The sequence below is a fragment of the Cherax quadricarinatus genome, chromosome 76 (assembly GCF_038502225.1).
Source record: "Cherax quadricarinatus isolate ZL_2023a chromosome 76, ASM3850222v1, whole genome shotgun sequence".
Taxonomy (NCBI): Eukaryota; Metazoa; Arthropoda; class Malacostraca; order Decapoda; family Parastacidae; genus Cherax; species Cherax quadricarinatus.
This window is the reverse complement of record NC_091367.1, coordinates 12153710-12170948: the sequence shown is the minus strand read 5'-3', so window position 1 is coordinate 12170948 and position 17239 is coordinate 12153710. Positions and strand designations below refer to the sequence as shown.

At 40.3% G+C, this 17239-nt stretch overlaps 1 protein-coding gene across 3 annotated transcripts in view; it reads left to right on the top strand.

The window, feature by feature from the left end:
• LOC128703689 (apoptosis-inducing factor 3) overlaps positions 1 to 17239 on the top strand; it is an 81212-nt gene that overhangs the window by 55305 nt on the left and 8668 nt on the right. For all 3 annotated transcript variants that reach the window (XM_070101292.1, XM_070101293.1, XM_070101291.1), the window contains one exon: positions 5202 to 5333. In XM_070101292.1, the coding sequence (XP_069957393.1) occupies positions 5202 to 5333 (132 nt within the window). The remainder of the gene's footprint in view (positions 1 to 5201; positions 5334 to 17239) is intronic.

Genomic DNA, 17239 nt, shown 5'->3' with positions numbered 1-17239 from the left:
CAAGGAGGTATTTTCTCACACTGGGGCCAAACACTTCATGGATCCACTCTTTGAAAATTTGCCTTGTGACCCATGTCATATTATTTGCTTTCCACAAGACACTTAACTTGTTCTTTATGACATTGTTTTTCTTAAACACTCTGGGATTTTCTGAATAATACACAAGTAAAGGCTTCCCTTTAAAATCACTACTAGCATTAGCACAGAATAAAAGAGTTAGCCTGTCTTTCATAGGCTTGTGTGCTGGGAGTCCCTTTTTCTCCTGAGTAATGTAGGTCCTCTCTGGCATTTTCTTCCAAAACAGGCCTGTTTCGTCACAAGTGAACACTTGTTGGGGTTTTAATTTTTCAGTGTCTACGTAAACCTTAAACTCCTGTACAAACTTCTCAGCTGCCTGTTTGTTTGAACTGGCTGCCTCACCATGCCTTACAGCATTGTGTATGCCACTACGCTTCTTAAATCTGTCAAACCAGCCTCTGCTGGCCTTAAATTCACTATCACACTGGTTCCAGGAGTTTTCTGTACCAGATCGGTATGCAACTTCCTTGCCTTTTCGCAAACAGTGGTCTCTGAAACGGTATCACCTGCCATCTCTTTATCCTTGATCTACACCAGCAACAACTTCTCAACCTGATCGATTGTCTGTGGTCTTTTTTTGGTTAGCATAGTAACTCCTTTCGCAACATCAGCTTCCTTGATTTGTTCTTTCTTTGCCAGGATAGAACCGATGGTCGACTTGTTTTTCCCATACATCCTGGCAAGGTCAACAAATCTCGCACCACTCTCATACTTCTGTATTATTTCCATCTTCACATCTATGGTGTTTCTCACTTTCTTTACCACAGGGGTACCACTAGCAAGTTTCTTTGGGCCCATGGTAGCTTATTTCACAGTCCCACAAGCACTAAACACAAAGAAATAATCGTAAAATGTTTGAATGAGAGCACAGGTTAGTGTTCACTCAAGCATCAACAAAACCAGACTGGCTCACGGCGCCTGCGCAGGGACACGGACAGAGCAGGCTGTCGGACAGGTCCGGTACCCGGCAGTTCGAAAATAGGGGCGAGTTCGATAATAGGGACAAAGTTGGTTCAAAAAAAGCGTTCGATTTTCAAAGAGTTCGGTAAGTGATACGTTTGAAATTTGAGGCTCCACTGTACAGTACTTCCTATTTCCAGTATTAAAGTTTGCCTATATAAAAATAACTGGTTTCCCTGAATCCTTTCACTAAATATTACCCTGCTCACACTCCAACAGCTCGTCAGGTCCCAAAAACCATTTGTCTCCATTTACTCCTATCTAACACGCTCATGCACGCTTGCCCACAAAAGCTCCTTTACCCCCTCCCTCCAACCTTCTCGAGGACGACCCCCATCCCGCCTTCTTTCCCCTACAGATTTATTCGCTCTCCATGTCATTCTTCTTTGATCCATTCTCTCTAAATGACCAAACCATCTCAACAACCCCTCTTCAGCCCTCTAACTAATATTTTTATTAACTCCACACCTTCTAATTTCCACACTCCGAATTTTCTGCATAATATTTACACCACACATTACCCTTAGAGAGGACATCTCCACTGCCTCCAACTGACTCCTCGCTGCAGCATTCACAACCCAAGCTTCACACCCATATAAGTGTGTTGGTACCACTATACTTGCATACATTCCCTTCTTTGCCTCCATAGATAACGTTATTTTGCCTCCACATATACCTCGACGCACCACTCACCTTTTTTATTTCATTAATTCTATGGTTAACCTTATCTTTCATAAACCCATCCGCTGACACTTCAGCTCCCAGATATTTGAAAACATTCACTTCTTCCATATTCCCTCTCTCCAGTGTGATATCCAATTTTTCTTTATCTAAATCATTTGATACCCTCATCACCTTACTCTTATCTATGTTCACTTCCAACTTTCTACCTTTACACACCCTCCCAAACTCGTCCACTAACCTTTACAACTTTTCTTTAGAATCTCCCATAAGCACAATATCATCAGCAAAAAGTAACTGTGTCAACCCCTATTTTGTATTTGATTCCTCATAATTTAATCTCACCCCCTCTCCCGAACACCCTAGCATTTACTTCTGCAACCCTTATCTATAAATATATTAAACAACCATGGTGACATTACACATCCCTGTCTAAGACATACTTTTACTGGGAAGTAATCTCCCTCTCTTCTACACACCCTAACCTGAGCCTCACTATCCTCATAAAAACTCTTTACAGCATTTAGTAACTTACTACCTATTCCATATACTACAGTGGAATCTCTACTTGCGAGCACATCCACGTGCGAGTTTTTCCAAATACGAGCAGTCGATGGGTTGATTTTTTGCTTCCATACACGAGCATAATTTCCATAAGCGAGCAGACCTCAAGGCAGGTTCCTTGACGCTGGTGAGAGGCTCTTGCTCTTGATCTAGGGAATTGTATCTCATTTGTTTGTTGGACTATTTTATTGAAACTTGGGCAATGTATGATGGAAAGATGCTTCTTAACATGCACCAAAAATGAAAGAAATTGGAGCATAAATAATGGAGTTCACTTCTCAGCAATTAGCCACCCCTTAGCAGTATTTTCGTATAGTTTTTTATGGTTGTATTCTTCAAAAGGCCATCACTGGATGGCAGTGTTTACCACAACAAAGAGGGAGCAGTTGTGGCTGCTCCACCTGTTACATAATGACATATTTTATTCATTCTAGAGTATATACAATGGACCCCCGCCTTACGATATTAATCCGTTCCTTAGAGCTAATCGTAAGCCAAATTAATTTTCCCTATGAGAAATAATGGAAATCAAATTAATCCATTCCTGACACCCCAAAGTATGAAAAGAAAAAAATTTTTACCACATGAAATATTAATTTTAGTACACACAAACTGAAGAAGACATGCACAATTACTACTCTACTAAGAATAGAATACATAACATTTACCTTTATTGGAGATCTGGTGATGATTGATGGGATGGGAGGAGGGGAGAGTGTGGAAGTTATTGTTTAGAAGGGGAATCCCCTTCCATTAGGACTTGAGGTAGCAAGTCCTTTTCTGGGGTTACTTCCTTTCTTCTTTTAATGCCACTAGGACCAGCTTGAGTCACTGGACCTCTGTCACACAACAAAATTGTCCATAGAGCTCTGTACCTCCCGTTCCTTTAAGAATTTCCTAAAATGAGCCATAACATTGTCATTGTACAGGTTGCCAACACGGCTTGCAGTAGCTGTGTCAGGGTGATTTTCATTCGTAAAGGCTTGCAGTTCAACCCACTTTGCACACATTTCCTTAATCTCTTTTTTCAATTCCATACTAATTCTCGCCCTTTTTACCGCAGGGATGGCACTAGAAGCTTTCTTTGGGTCCATGGTGACTTATTTTGAAGTTACAAACATTAAAAACACTAGGATAATGTGAAATGTACCGAATGTATGCGTAGATGTGACCGCACTGGCTGGCTTCTAAACACTGGTGCTGAGGCCACACATGGGACGTGTCCCAGACGAATCACCTAAGGCGAGTTTTTTATCTTGAGGCGAGGCAAAATTTTTGCGTTCAAATGCTTTGTATGGCGGATTTAACATAACGCGATGCGTTCCTAAGGCGGGGGTCCACTGTATCAGGTTTCTATGTTATTTATATTGTTTATTATTTCATATTAGATGAACTGTGATAGATAAATAAGCTGCAGAGTTGATAGCGAAATATTCAAGGAGTATTTTGTCCTGTCTCCAGACGAACTCTTTTTTTGGCCTCCGCTGTCGCCACACATATAATGACATATTTTATTCATTCTAGAGTATATATCAGGTTTCTATGTTATTTATATTGTTTATTATGTCATATTAAATCAAGTGAGATAGATAAATAAGCCATAAAGTTGATATTAGCGAAATTATTGAAGTACAGAATTCCACTGGAACGGATTAATTGCATTTCACTTAATTTAAATGAGAAAAATTGACTCTGCAAACGAGCAAATCCAGTTGCGAGCAAGGTCATGGAACGGATTAAACTCGCAAGTAGAGGTTCCACTGTACTTGCAACATCTGCCACATTGCTTCCCTATCCACTCTGTCATATGCCTTTTCTAAATCCATAATTGCAATGAGAACTTCCCTACCTTTATCTAAATACTGTTCACATATATGCTTCAATGTAAACACTTATCTACACATCCCTTACCCACTCTAAAGCCTCCTTGCTCTTCCGCAATCCTACTTCCTACATAATTATACCACACATCACCCTCAGACACAACATCTCCATTGACCTCAGCCTCCTATTTGCTGCTTTACAACCATTGAAGTGTTGATCCATAGATAAAGTTCCTTGTCTTCACATATCTTAACACTTTCAGCCATCTTTTTCCCCTCTTATTCTGTGGCTTACTTTGTCAATTCAAGGCCCATATGTTAACAGGTTCTCTCTCAAATATCTTGGAGGTGGTTTGGGCATGTAGAGAGGATGGGAAGGGACAAGATGACAGAGGGTATATTAATCTAGGGTGGAAGGTAGGAGAGGGTAGGGGTTGTCTCATGAATATCTGGAGGGAGCATTCAAGAGGTTTTGATTTTTAGGGACTTGTGTGAGCATGTTAGATAGTGAAAAGAGGCAAGTGGTTTTTAATGAATATGCTGGTAGTGTGAGAAAGGTAAGCTTACAAAGGGATTCAGGAAAAGCAGTTAGCCAGACTCAAGTCCTGGAGCTGGAAAGGACAGTGCTTCTACCATGAAGGAGGGGCAGGAATATTACAGTTAGAGGGTAATTTTATTGTCATGTCAGCACACTTCTGAAAAGATGGCTGTTCAGTTAATGGTAGTGTGCCACCCTGCCTCCGCAGGAGATGGCAGTTGAATTTAATACAGAAAATATGCTGTGTACAACATATAACCATGCACTTACAAACAATCCAACTTCAAATTTTTTTTCCTTTTTTTTTCCAAGGATATTCTTAGTAAAAACAGTCAAAAGGGGTAGACAGGGTCCAAAGGTTGTCTAATAAGATTTGTGCCCCATAAAAGTTTGTCAGTATCGCCTGGTCATATAGAAAGAAAACAGATTTTGTAGTTTTGTTAAATTTGTATGTGTGAGAGCAAGAGGCTTAACAGAATTATGGGTGGAGGTCAATGGACCCAGTATGGTATGGAGAAACCTTTTTCTGTGTCATTTATTATTACACTTGTTTATAGGTTCTGCTTGACACGGAAGAAATGATTGAAGCTGAAGTTGCTGTGGTGGGAGTGGGGGTCACACCAAATACAGAGTTCTTGGAAGCTTCAGACATTGCTCGTGATGAGAGGGGTTATGTCCCAGTCAATAAGGTCTGTATTTTGAAGATTTAAAATCGTATTTTTAGTGTTATAAACATTTAGTGGCAGTGATTGGATGTAAGAATGTAGCTTTAGAGTGCTGGATTAACATTTTTCTCAGAGTAATACAATATTGAATAAGAATTATAAATACCAGTCAGTGGTACAAATAAACCCACATAAAACAGAAGAAAAATACAAGAATCCTTTACTTCATACTGGTTCATTATACACATGCAAATTCACTTTTATGCAGTACAACTAAGAACCCAGCGTCTCCTCTGGCATAAATGGTGGGGGATATTTCCCCACCATAGATAGTAGGTTGGTAGACAGCAACCACCCAGGGAGGTAGTACCGTCCTACCAAATGAGTGTGAAACATAATCATGTAATTGTTTTGCACGATGGTAGGATTGCTGGTATCTTTTTCTGTCTCATAAACCTGCAAGGTTGCTAGTATGTCTTGCTACTTCTACTTACACTTAGGTCACACTACACGTGCATATACAAGCATATATAAACTAATCCCTCTGGGTTTTCTTCTGTTTTCTTCCTAGTTCTTGTTTATTCTGCTTATCTCCATGGGGAAGTGGAACAGAATTCTTCCTCCGTAAGCTCTGTATGTCGTAGGAGGCGACTAAATGCCGGGAGCAGTGGGCTAGTAAACCCTTCTCCTGTATAAATTGCTAAAAACAAGGAAAAGAAAAACTTAATAAAATTGGGATGTTTGAATGTGCTTGGATGTAGTGTGGATGATAAGAAAGAAATGATTGCTAATGTTGTGAATGAAAAGTTGGATGACCTAGCCCTAAGTGAAACAAAGCTTAAGGGGGTAGGGGAGTTTCAGTGGGGAGAAATAAATGGGATTAAGTCAGGAGTATCTGAGAGAGTTAGAGCTAAGGAAGGGGTAGCAATAATGTTGAAGGATCAGTTATGGAGAGAGAAGAGGTAATATAAATGTATAAATTCAACAATTATGTGAATTAAAATAAGGGTCGGATATGAAAAGTAGGTCATAATAAGTGTGTATGCACCTGGAGAAAAGAGGAGTGTAGAGGAGAGAGAGAGATTTTGGGAGATGTTAAGCGAGTGTGTAGGAACTTTTGAGCCAAGTGAGGGAGTAATTGTGGTAGGGGACCTAAATGCTGAAGTAGGAGAAGCATTTAGGGTGTGGTAGGTAAGTTTGGGGTGTCAGATGTAAATGATAATGGGAAGCATTTGCTCGAACTTTGTATAGAAAGGGGTTTGGTTATAGGTAATACGTATTTTAAGAAAAGGAAGATAAATAAGTATACAAGATATGATGTAGAGCGAAATGACATAATTTGTTGGATTACTTATTAGTAGATAAAAGACTGTTGGGTATGCTTCAGGATGTACATGTTTATAGAAGGGCTACAGATATATCGAATTACTTTTTAGTTGTAGCTACAGTAAGAGTAAAAGGTAGATGGGATACAAGGAAAATGGAAGCAACAAGTAAGAGAAAAGTGAAGGTTTATAAACTAAAGGAGGAGGCAGTTAGGGCAAGATATAAACAACTGTTGAAGGATAGATGGGCTAGTGAGAGTATAGGTAATGGGGTAGAACATGTATGGGGTAAGTTTAAGAATAGTGTGTTAGTGTTCAGCAGAAGTTTGTGGTTACAGGAAAGTGGGTGCAGGAGGGAAGAGCAATTGGTGGAATGATGTCAAGAGAGTAGTAAGAGAGAAAAGTTAGCATATGAGAGGTTTTTACAAAGAAGTGGTGCAAGGAGGGAGGAGTATGTGGAGAGAAAAGGAGGTTAAAAGAGTGGTGAAGCAATGTAAAAAGAGAGCAAATGAGAGAGTTGTTGAGATGTTATCAACAAATTTTATTGAAAGGTGGGCTAGTGCAAAGATGAGTAGCGGGGGGGGGGGGGGTTGAAGAGGGTTGGATGAGTTTTAAAAATGCAGTATTAGAATGTGGGGCAGAAGTTTGTGGTTATAGGAGGGTGGGGGCAGGAGGAAAGAGGAGTGATTGGTGGAATGATGAAGTAAAGGGTGTGATAAAAGAGAAAAAGGTAGCTTATGAGAGGTTTTTACAAAGCAGAAGTGTTATAAGAAGAGCAGAGTATATGGAGAGTAAAAGAAAGGTGAAGAGAGTGGTGAGAGAGTGCAAAAGGAGAGCAGATGATAGAGTGGGAGAGGCACTGTCAAGAAATTTTAATGAAAATAAGAAAAATTTTTGGAGCGAGTTAACCCTTAAACGGTCCAAAGAGATCGACGTTCAAATTCGTAGTGCTACAAAAGTAGATCTACTTTTTTTTTTACATATTTTCAAATATAAAAAAAAAATGTAGATAAAAGTTTTTTACACATTTTCAAATGTAAAACAAAAAAGATCTACATGTTTTTACATACTTTCAGGTGTTGAAAAAACGTATATATACGTTTGGACCATTTAAGGGTTAAACAAGTTAAGAAAGCCTAGGGAACGTATGGATTTGTCAGTTAAAAACAGAGTAGGGGAGTTAGTAGATGGGGAGAGGGAGGTATTAGGTAGATGGCGAGAATATTTTGAGGAACTTTTAAATGAAAGGGAGGAGGTAATTTCATGCACTGGCCAGGAAGGTATACCATCTTTTAGGAGTGAAGAAGAGCAGAATGTAAGTGTGGGGGAGGTACGTGAGGCATTACGTAGAATGAAAGGGGGTAAAGCAGCTGGAACTGATGGGATCATGACAGAAATGTTAAAAGCAGGGGGAGGATATAGTGTTGGAGTGGTTGGTACTTTTGTTTAATAAATGTATGAAAGAGGGGAAGGTACCTAGGGATTGGCAGAGAGCATGTATAGTCCCTTTATATAAAGGGAAGGGGGACAAAAGAGATTGTAAAAATTATAGAGGAATAAGTTTACTGAGTATACCAGAAAAATGTACGGTAGGGTCATAATTGAAATAATTAGAAGTAAGACAGAATGTAGGATTGCGGATGAGCAAGGAGGTTTCAGAGTGGGTAGGGGATGTGTAGATCAAGTGTTTACATTGAAGCATATATGTGAACAGTATTTAGATAAAGGTAGGGAAGTTTTTATTGCATTTATAGATTTAGAAAAGGCATATGATAGAGTGGACAGGGGAGCAATGTGGCAGATGTTGCAAGTATATGGAATAGGTGGTAAGTTACTAAGTGCTGTAAAGAGTTTTTATGAGGATAGTGAGGCTCAGGTTAGGGTATGTAGAAGAAAGGGAGACTACTTCCCGGTAAAAGTAGGTCTTAGACAAGGATGTGTAATGTCACCATGGTTGTTTAATATATTTGTAGATGGGGTTGTAAAAGAAGTATATAAATGCTAGGGTGTTCAGGAGAGGGGTGGGATTAAATTATGGGGAATCAAATACAAAATGGGAATTGACAGTTACTTTTTGCTGATGATACTGTGCTTATGAGAGATTCTAAAGAAAAATTGCCAAGGTTAGTGGATGAGTTTGGGAGTGTGTGTAAAGGCAGAAAGTTGAAAGTGAACATAGAAAAGAGTAAGGTGATGAGGGTATCAAATGATTTAGATAAAGAAAAATTGGATATCAAATTGGGGAGGAGTATGGAAGAAGTGAATGTTTTCAGATATTTGGGAGTTGACGTGTCGGCGGATGGATTTATGAAGGATGAGGTTAATCATAGAATTGATGAGGGAAAAAAGGTGAGTGGTGCGTTGAGGTATATGTGGAGTCAAAAAACGTTATCTATGGAGGCAAAGAAGGGAACGTATGAAAGTATAGTAGTACCAACACTTATATGGGTGTGAAGCTTGGGTTGTGAATGCAACAGCGAGGAGGCGGTTGGAGGCAGTGGAGATGTCCTGTCTAAGGGCAATGTGTGGTGTAAATATTATGCAGAAAATTCGGAGTGTGGAAATTAGGAGAGGGTGTGGAGTTAATAAAAGTATTAGTCAGAGGGCTGAAGAGGGGTTGTTGAGGTGGTTTGGTCATTAAGAAAGAATGGATCAAAGTAGAATGACATGGAGAGCATTTAAATCTGTAGGAGAAGGAAGGCAAGGTAGGGGTCATCCTCAAAAAGGTTGGAAGGAAGGGGTAAGGGAGGTTTTGTGGGCGAGGGGCTTGGACTTCCAGCAGGCGTGCATGAGCGTGTTCGATAGGAGCGAATGGAGACGAATGGTATTTGGGACCTGACAATCTGTTGGAGTGTGAGCAGGGTAATATTTAGTGAAGAGATTCAGGGGAACCGGTTATTTTTATATAGCCGGACTCGAGTCCTGGAATTGGGAAGTACAATGCCTGCACTCTAAACGAGGGATTTCGGGACATTAGCAGTTTGGAGGGATATGTTGTGTATCTTTATACGTATATGCTTCCAAACTGTTGTGTTCTGAGCACCTCTGCAAAAACAGTGATTATGTGTGAGTGAGGTGAAAGTGTTGAGTGATGAAAGTATTTTCTTTTTGGGGATTTTCTTTTTTGGGTCACCCTGCCTCGGTGGGAGACGGCCAACTTGTTGAAAAAAAAAAAAAAAAGTTTTGGAGTGAGATTAATAAGTTGAGAAAACCTAGAGAAAGAATGGATTTGTTAGTTAAAAATAGGAGAGGAGAGTTATTAAATGGAGAGTTAGAGGTATCGGGAAGATGGAGGGAATATTTTGAGGAATTGTGAAATGTTGATGAAGATCTGAAGCTGTGATTTTGTGTATAGAGCAAGGAGGAATAATATCTTATAGGAGTGAGGAAGAACCAGTTGTGAGTGTGGGGGAAGTGCATGGGGCAGTGAGTAGAATGAAAGGAGGTAAAGCAGCTGGGATTGATGGGATAAAGATAGAAATGTTTAAAAGCAGGTGGGGATATAGATTTAGAGTGGCTAGTGTTTTTATTTAATACATGTATGGAAGAGGGTAAGGTACCTAGGGATTGGCAGAGAGCATACATAGTTCCTTTGTATAAAGGCAAAGGGGACAAAAAGAGTGTAAAAGTTATAGGGAAATAAGTCTGTTGCGTATGCCTGGTAAAGTGTATGGTTGAGTTATTATTGAAAGAATTACGAGTAAGACGGAGAACAGGGTAGCAGATGAACAAGGAGGCTTTAGGAAAGGTAGAGGGTATGTAGACCAAGTGTTTGCAGTGAAACACAGGTAAACAGCATTTAGCTAAGAGTAAAGAAGTTTTTGTGGCATTTATGGATTTGGAATAGGCGTATGATAGGGTGGATAGAGAAGCAATGTGGCAGACGTTGCAAATGTGTGGAATAGGAGGTAGGTTATTGAAAGCGGTGAAAAGTTTTTGAGGATAGTGAGGCTCAGGTTAGAGTATGTAGGCAAGAGGAAGATTATTTCCCAGTAAAAGTAGGCCTTAGACAGGGATGTGTGATGTCACCATGGTTATTCAATATATTTATAGATGGAGTTGTAAGAGAAGTGAATGCTTGGGTGTTGGCAAGAGGTGTGGGGTTAAAAGATAAAGAATCTGATGCAAAGTGGGAGTTCTCACAGTTGCTCTTTGCTGATGATACTGTACTTTTGGGAGATTCTGAAGAGAAGTTGCAGAGGTTAGTTGACGAGTTTGGTAGGGTATGTAAAAGAAAGAAATTAAAAGTGAATATAGGAAAGAGTAAGGTGAGGAGGATAAAAAAGTTAGGTAACAGAAGATTGGATATCAAATTGGAGGTAGAGAGTATGGAGGAGGTGAATGTGTTCAGATATTTGGGAGTGGACGTGTCAGCAGATGGGTCTATGAAGGATGAGGTGAATCATAGAACTGACGAAGGGAGAAAGGTGAGTGGTGCACTGAGGAGTCTGTGGAGACAAAGAACTTTATCCATGAAAGCAAAGAGGGGAATGTATGAGAGTATAGTTATACACGTCCACATCCCTTTATTCAAAATTCTGAAATTCGAAAAGTTCCAAAAAACCGAAGTTTTTTTGTTGAGTGTGGAGCGTCAGTCATCTCCGTGCTGGGTCACGCTGCCACATGGTGGTGTTGAGAATCAGTCATTCTGAAATTCAAAAAAGTTTGAAATTTGAAACAATACAGGCCCCAAGGGTTTCAGATAAAAGGATGGATGTGCACCTGTATCAATGCTCGTGTATGGGTGTGAGGCATGGGTTGTGAATGTTTCACCAAGAAGGCTGAAGGCAGTGGAGATGACATGTCTGAGAGCAATGTGTGGTGTGAACATAATGCAGAGAATCCGTAGTTTGGAGATTAGGGGGAGGTGTGGGATTACCAAAGCTATTATTCAGAGGGCTGAGGAGGGGTTATTGAGATGGCTTGGACATGTAGAGAGGATGGAACGAAATAGAATGACTTCGAGAGTGTATAAATCTGTAGGGGAGGGATGGTGGGGGAGGAGTTGGCATAGGAAAGGTTGGAGGGAGGGGGTAAAGGAGGTTTTGTGTGCAAGGGGCTTGGACTTACAGCAAATGTGTGTGAGCATGTTAGATAGGAGCGAGTGGAGACGAATAGTTTTTAGGACTTGTGCTGTTGGAGTGTAAGCAAGGTAATATTTTTGAAGGGATTCAGGAAAACCAGCAGGCCAGACTTGATTCCTGGAGATGGGAAATACAGTGTCTGCACTCTGAAGGAGGGGTGTTAATTTTGCAGTTTTATAACTATAGTGTAAGCATGTCTCTGGCAAAACAGTGATGGAGTGAATGATGAAAGTTTTTCTTTTTTGGGCCACCCTGCCTTGATGGGAAACAGCCGATGTGCTAATAAAATAAATAATTTCCCCTTTGGTCTAAATTTGCTCACTCTTCTGGTTGATGACATGGAATGTTTTATGGACATGGATACCAAAATTTGAAGAATAGATTTTGAATAGTCTTACTTGTACAGCATCTCCTCGCTTAACGACGGAGTTCCATTCCTAAGAGCACATCGGTAAATGAATTCATTGCTAAGGGAGGTTTGTGTTAACCATCTTTGATATTGTTTTAATGTCACCTTTGCACCATTTATAACATTTCTGGCATATTTTTAAATGTTTATACAGTAGTATACTATATATTGTAATAAACGGAATAGAGGCATTCAGCTCTAATATACATTATTTAGGTATACATACTGGTCAGAGAGCTCGTCAAAAATTCGAGTTGTCGGTAAATGAGTACGTCACTAAGTGAGGAGAGGTTGTACTTTAAATGGGTTGGGAAGCTTGCTGCACCATGAGACTATCAATGTTCACTAAATTTGTACAAAATCATGGTTTATCTTATATTTAACCCTTTCAGGGTCCGTCCCGTAGATCTACGGCTTTTCGGTGAGTGTCCAAACCGTAGATCTATGCCAAAATTCTAGCGCCGTCAAATTTAGCGCGAAAGCGCTCATAGGCCTACATGTGAGAGAATGGGTCTGCGCCGTGGGTGTGCGCCATAAACAAAAAATCTAGGCGCCTGCATAGCATTGTGGGAACGCCGGCTCAGTCACCCTTGTTCACCATGCCTCGTCGCAAGTCAGCTCTCACTCCCCGGAAAATTGGGACTCTCCTCTTCCTGTCTGATAGTTCTGACACTGATGGAAGTGCAAATGAAGACGAATTCTACGGCTTTGGTAAGTTAGTGACCGAAAATAATGACCAGGATATCGATAATAGTGCAGAAAACCCCGATGATCCTCGACCTTCTACCTCTGGTGTGGGCACTCGTGACTCACGGTCGGGTGTTCCTAAACGTAAGAGAAAACTAATATTTTCGCGTGGCCAGGCCTCTGACTTCAGTAATGACGATGATTCTGACGTGGATTGTGATTTTATTGCGCTCGACGATCATTCGAGTAGTGATAGTGAGGAATCATATTCACCAGTGAAGCGTCAGTATGTTCGCCGCCGCATGCGCTCGGGTAGTGTACCCTATGCTGTGCCCAGGGGACGGAGTACATCCCGGAGTACATCCCGTGGCCCTACACCCGTTTTAGGTAGTGATAGTGAGGATGATGTGGCTACACTTGGCATGGATGGGCCACAGGCATCAGTGGATGGTGTTAGTGGTGGTGGTAGTGGCACCGCCATGCGTGACTCACTGTGCCACGCGGGGACCCACGCTGCTGACTCGTCAGTTCAAGGACAAAGCGGAGCGTCAGCCACCAGCCCGCCACAACCACAACCACCCGTACAACCAGCCTATGATGTCCAGTATCCACCACAAAACCGTATGTGGGATTGGCAGCAAAATCCCAATTTTGTTCCCAAGCCTCACCACTTTGATGACTCTCAAAGTGGAATTCTACCTACCTGTCCCCTTGGAACCACGGCCAATGAACTGGAATTCTTTGAATTATTCTTTGACCAGCCATTGATGGAAATTATTGCCAGGGAAAGTAATAAGTATTTTCAGTACACCATGGCAAATACGATCTTATCACCAAAGTCAAGACTACACAGGTGGAAAGAGACGACTGTTGCAGAAATGTATTTGCTTTTTGCAACAATAATGTTTATGCCTCACTTCTATAAGCATAATATAAAAGCATACTGGTCCACAGATCGGCTAATTTCTACCCCATCCTTCAGTGAAATAATACCAGTGAACAGGTTTATCTTACTGTTACGTATGTTGCACTTCTCTGACAAAACCAGGCCTGACAGAAGTGACAGGTTATACAAGATTAGAAATGTTTTCATGTATCTCAAACAAAAGTTCAGGATATACTTTTATCCATTCAAGAATCTTGTAATTGACGAGTCTTTGATTTTGTTCAAAGGTAGACTGTCATTCAAGCAGTATATACCGAGCAAGAGGAACCGCTTTGGTATAAAATTGTTTGTACTCTGTGATTGTGACAGTGGCCTGGTGTTGGATATTGTTGTATACACGGGTAGTAAAACATTGAAAGATACCAAGATGTTATTGGGTATCTCAGGTGACATAGTGAGAAACATGATGGCACCTTATCTTGGTAAGGGCCATACATTATATACCGATAACTGGTACACAAGCCCATTACTCAGTGATTTCATGCGAGTGAACAAGACAGATGTGTGTGGCACAGTGCGTTCTAATCGTAAACATATGCCCAGGCTCAACGCAGGTGTTCGTGGTGATGACGTGCAGGTGTTTACTGCCAATGACATCATGGCATTACGGTGGCATGACAAACGAGATGTCACATTGTTGACAACCATTCACCGTAATGAAATGCAAGACAGTGGCAAAGTTGATCGAGTGACTAATGAACGTATTCGAAAACCAGTGTCAGTGATTGATTATACACAAAACATGCGCTTGGTTGACAAGTGTGACATGCAGATTGGTTTTGTTGACTGTGTTCGTAAGAGTTACAAGTGGTACATGAAACTTTTCTTCCATCTCATGGACATTTCAATGCTGAATGCATATAATATGTACCAAATAAAGACTGGTAACAGACCACCATATGGTGAATTTTGTTTGTCTGTTGTCAGACAACTCATAATGAAGTACCAGGTAACAACACCTGCAATACAACATGGTCCTCGAATTCATCATGATATACCCAAGCGTTTGAGGAGAGAAGGTGATCATTTCATAATACAGCTTCCTTCAACTCAAAAGAAATTTGCTCAGAAGAGATGCATTGTCTGTGCACAAACAAAACGACGGCAACAAAGACGCAAAGACACTCGGTTTATGTGTGAGGAATGTAAGGTGCCTCTGTGCATGGTGCCTTGTTTCAAGGAGTTCCACAAGCTCCAGCAGTTCTAAAACCATGTCCAGTGATTGTAAATATGTAAATATATGATAGAACATTAGTATTATACAATATTTGTGCATGTTTATTGTAATAAACAACAGTGGTAAACAATAATATGATAATAACTTTAGTGCGGTTATTGTGTTCAATACAGTGAGTTTATATATATCAATTATATACAGTATTGGTCTCTCAGGCCCCAAATGTTAGTAGGAATAGAAAAAAATTGGAAAAGAAAAGAAAAAAACAACTAAAACAACAAAATAATATAATACGCGTATGTGGAATTCGTCGATGTTGCCACCACCACATCATTTTCTATAAACTTCTTGGCACTGTATCTCGGTAAGTACTGATCAGATTCTATTTTTTTTTGTTTTATTACCTTCACAAAAATATGCTCTTTAATTCTGTAATAAAAAATATTTTTTTTTTTTTTTTTTTTTTTTTTTTTTTTCAAAATTTCTTGGACACTGGTGCGTGACTTCAGATTTTGGCCTTGGACCCTGAAAGGGTTAATGCTTGCTTCTGTCATGCAACAAATTGTGCAGGTTTTTATTGCCATATTAAAACTGTTTCAAGGTATGATGTTCCTCGAAACATGGCTTGAGGCACAATGGAATGCCACATAACTTATGTCTTCTTTCAACGTACCAGCCATATCCCACTGAGGTGGGGTGGCCCAAAAGGAAAAACAAAAGTTTCTCATTTTAAATTTAGTAATATATACAGGAGAAGGGGTTACTAGCCCCTTGCTCCCGGCATTTTAGTCGCTTCCTATGACACGCATGGCTTATGGAGGAAGAATTCTGTTCCACTTCCCCATGGAGATAACTTGTATGTATTATGTATCTATTTGTTTGCTTGGCTTTCTGCTTGTGCTGACATAGCATTGTTTCTGTGCTTCTTCTGTAGCAGGAATAGTATCATAGATGTGTACAGCTGAAATGGACCACTTTCACTACCATGGTGGTAACATGTTGGCCAAATCTTCACCTGCTATTTTTCTATAATCTCTCTTATGATAGATAAATGGAAATTGGCAAATTTGAGTTTGCTTCCTGTTTTCACCTGGAATGTATGTATTTAGCATTCCAACATCCAACAAATGGGAAAACCAATTTTATATACCACTTGCCGCTCCTAACACATTCCATGGACCCAGTTTGCAATTTATTTCAGGTATGTAATCACTTCCCTTATTTTGTAGAGCAGATCATCTCTGGGGATTACTTTCATCAGAGAAAGGAAAGTATGCAGCAGCAAGAGAGAGTGATCAATGGGCATGATTTCACTGAAAGCTGGTGTTGCTACAAGTCTATCTGTACTTCATTATATAGATATATTATTCTTATAGACATCTTATAGGCATCAGCATTACTGTTGCAAAGAAGACACATCTCTGCAACAGTAGTGTCCTTCCACTTTCGAAGCCATGATTTCAGTGAAACAAGAGTTGGTCACTGTTTACTTGTAATAGTTATTTGTTTGTTTGAGCAATAATATTTATCAGTGTGTCATCAAAAATAACTGCGAGTAGTCAGGTTCAGTGGATTCATTTGCTGTTGGACAATTTGGCTGAATTCCAATGTTACTATCATCAAATTGTGAAACATTTGGCACAAATGAAGTACTGTCAGTGTCACACCCTGTTGGCCTTTGGGTATATATTATTTGCCACTGGTGTCACTGCTGGTGTGGTATCACTACTGGTGGCATTGTCATGGTTGATGGTATTACAGCTTGTGCTGTTGTCATGACTTGTGTTGTCACTGGTGGTGGTGTTGTTTGTGTTAGCATCACTGGTGCTGTTGGTGCTGTCATGGCTGTTGTCACAGCTTATGTTGATGCTTCTTGTGGTTTTTTGATACCAGTGAAAGTGCCATCAGTGTCAATCACTATCACTGTCCTGCAGCAGTATCATTTTGTCTAGATGTGTTACCATAGAACAGTGACACAGCACACGAGTGAGAGGCAGCCATAGTGTGATGCTGCTCCAGTGTTCATTTTTGGGCAGATATTCTGCATCACTATTACTTGATTCAGCACTCTCCTAATACATGCATTTCTTTCCACCGTCGTCATCTACGTCACTCCAGTCACTTTCCAGTTCAGGGGTAAAGACTCATTGCCATCTACATACTTTGTTGTGTGGCAAGAACAGAGGTGGATGGCAGTGCTCTATCTTGGGTTAAATTGGAACATATTTCATTCCTGGTTGTACCACCATTGCTGTCCTTTTCAAAATCAGAAAATGATCCTACATTATCACCCTTCTCAATC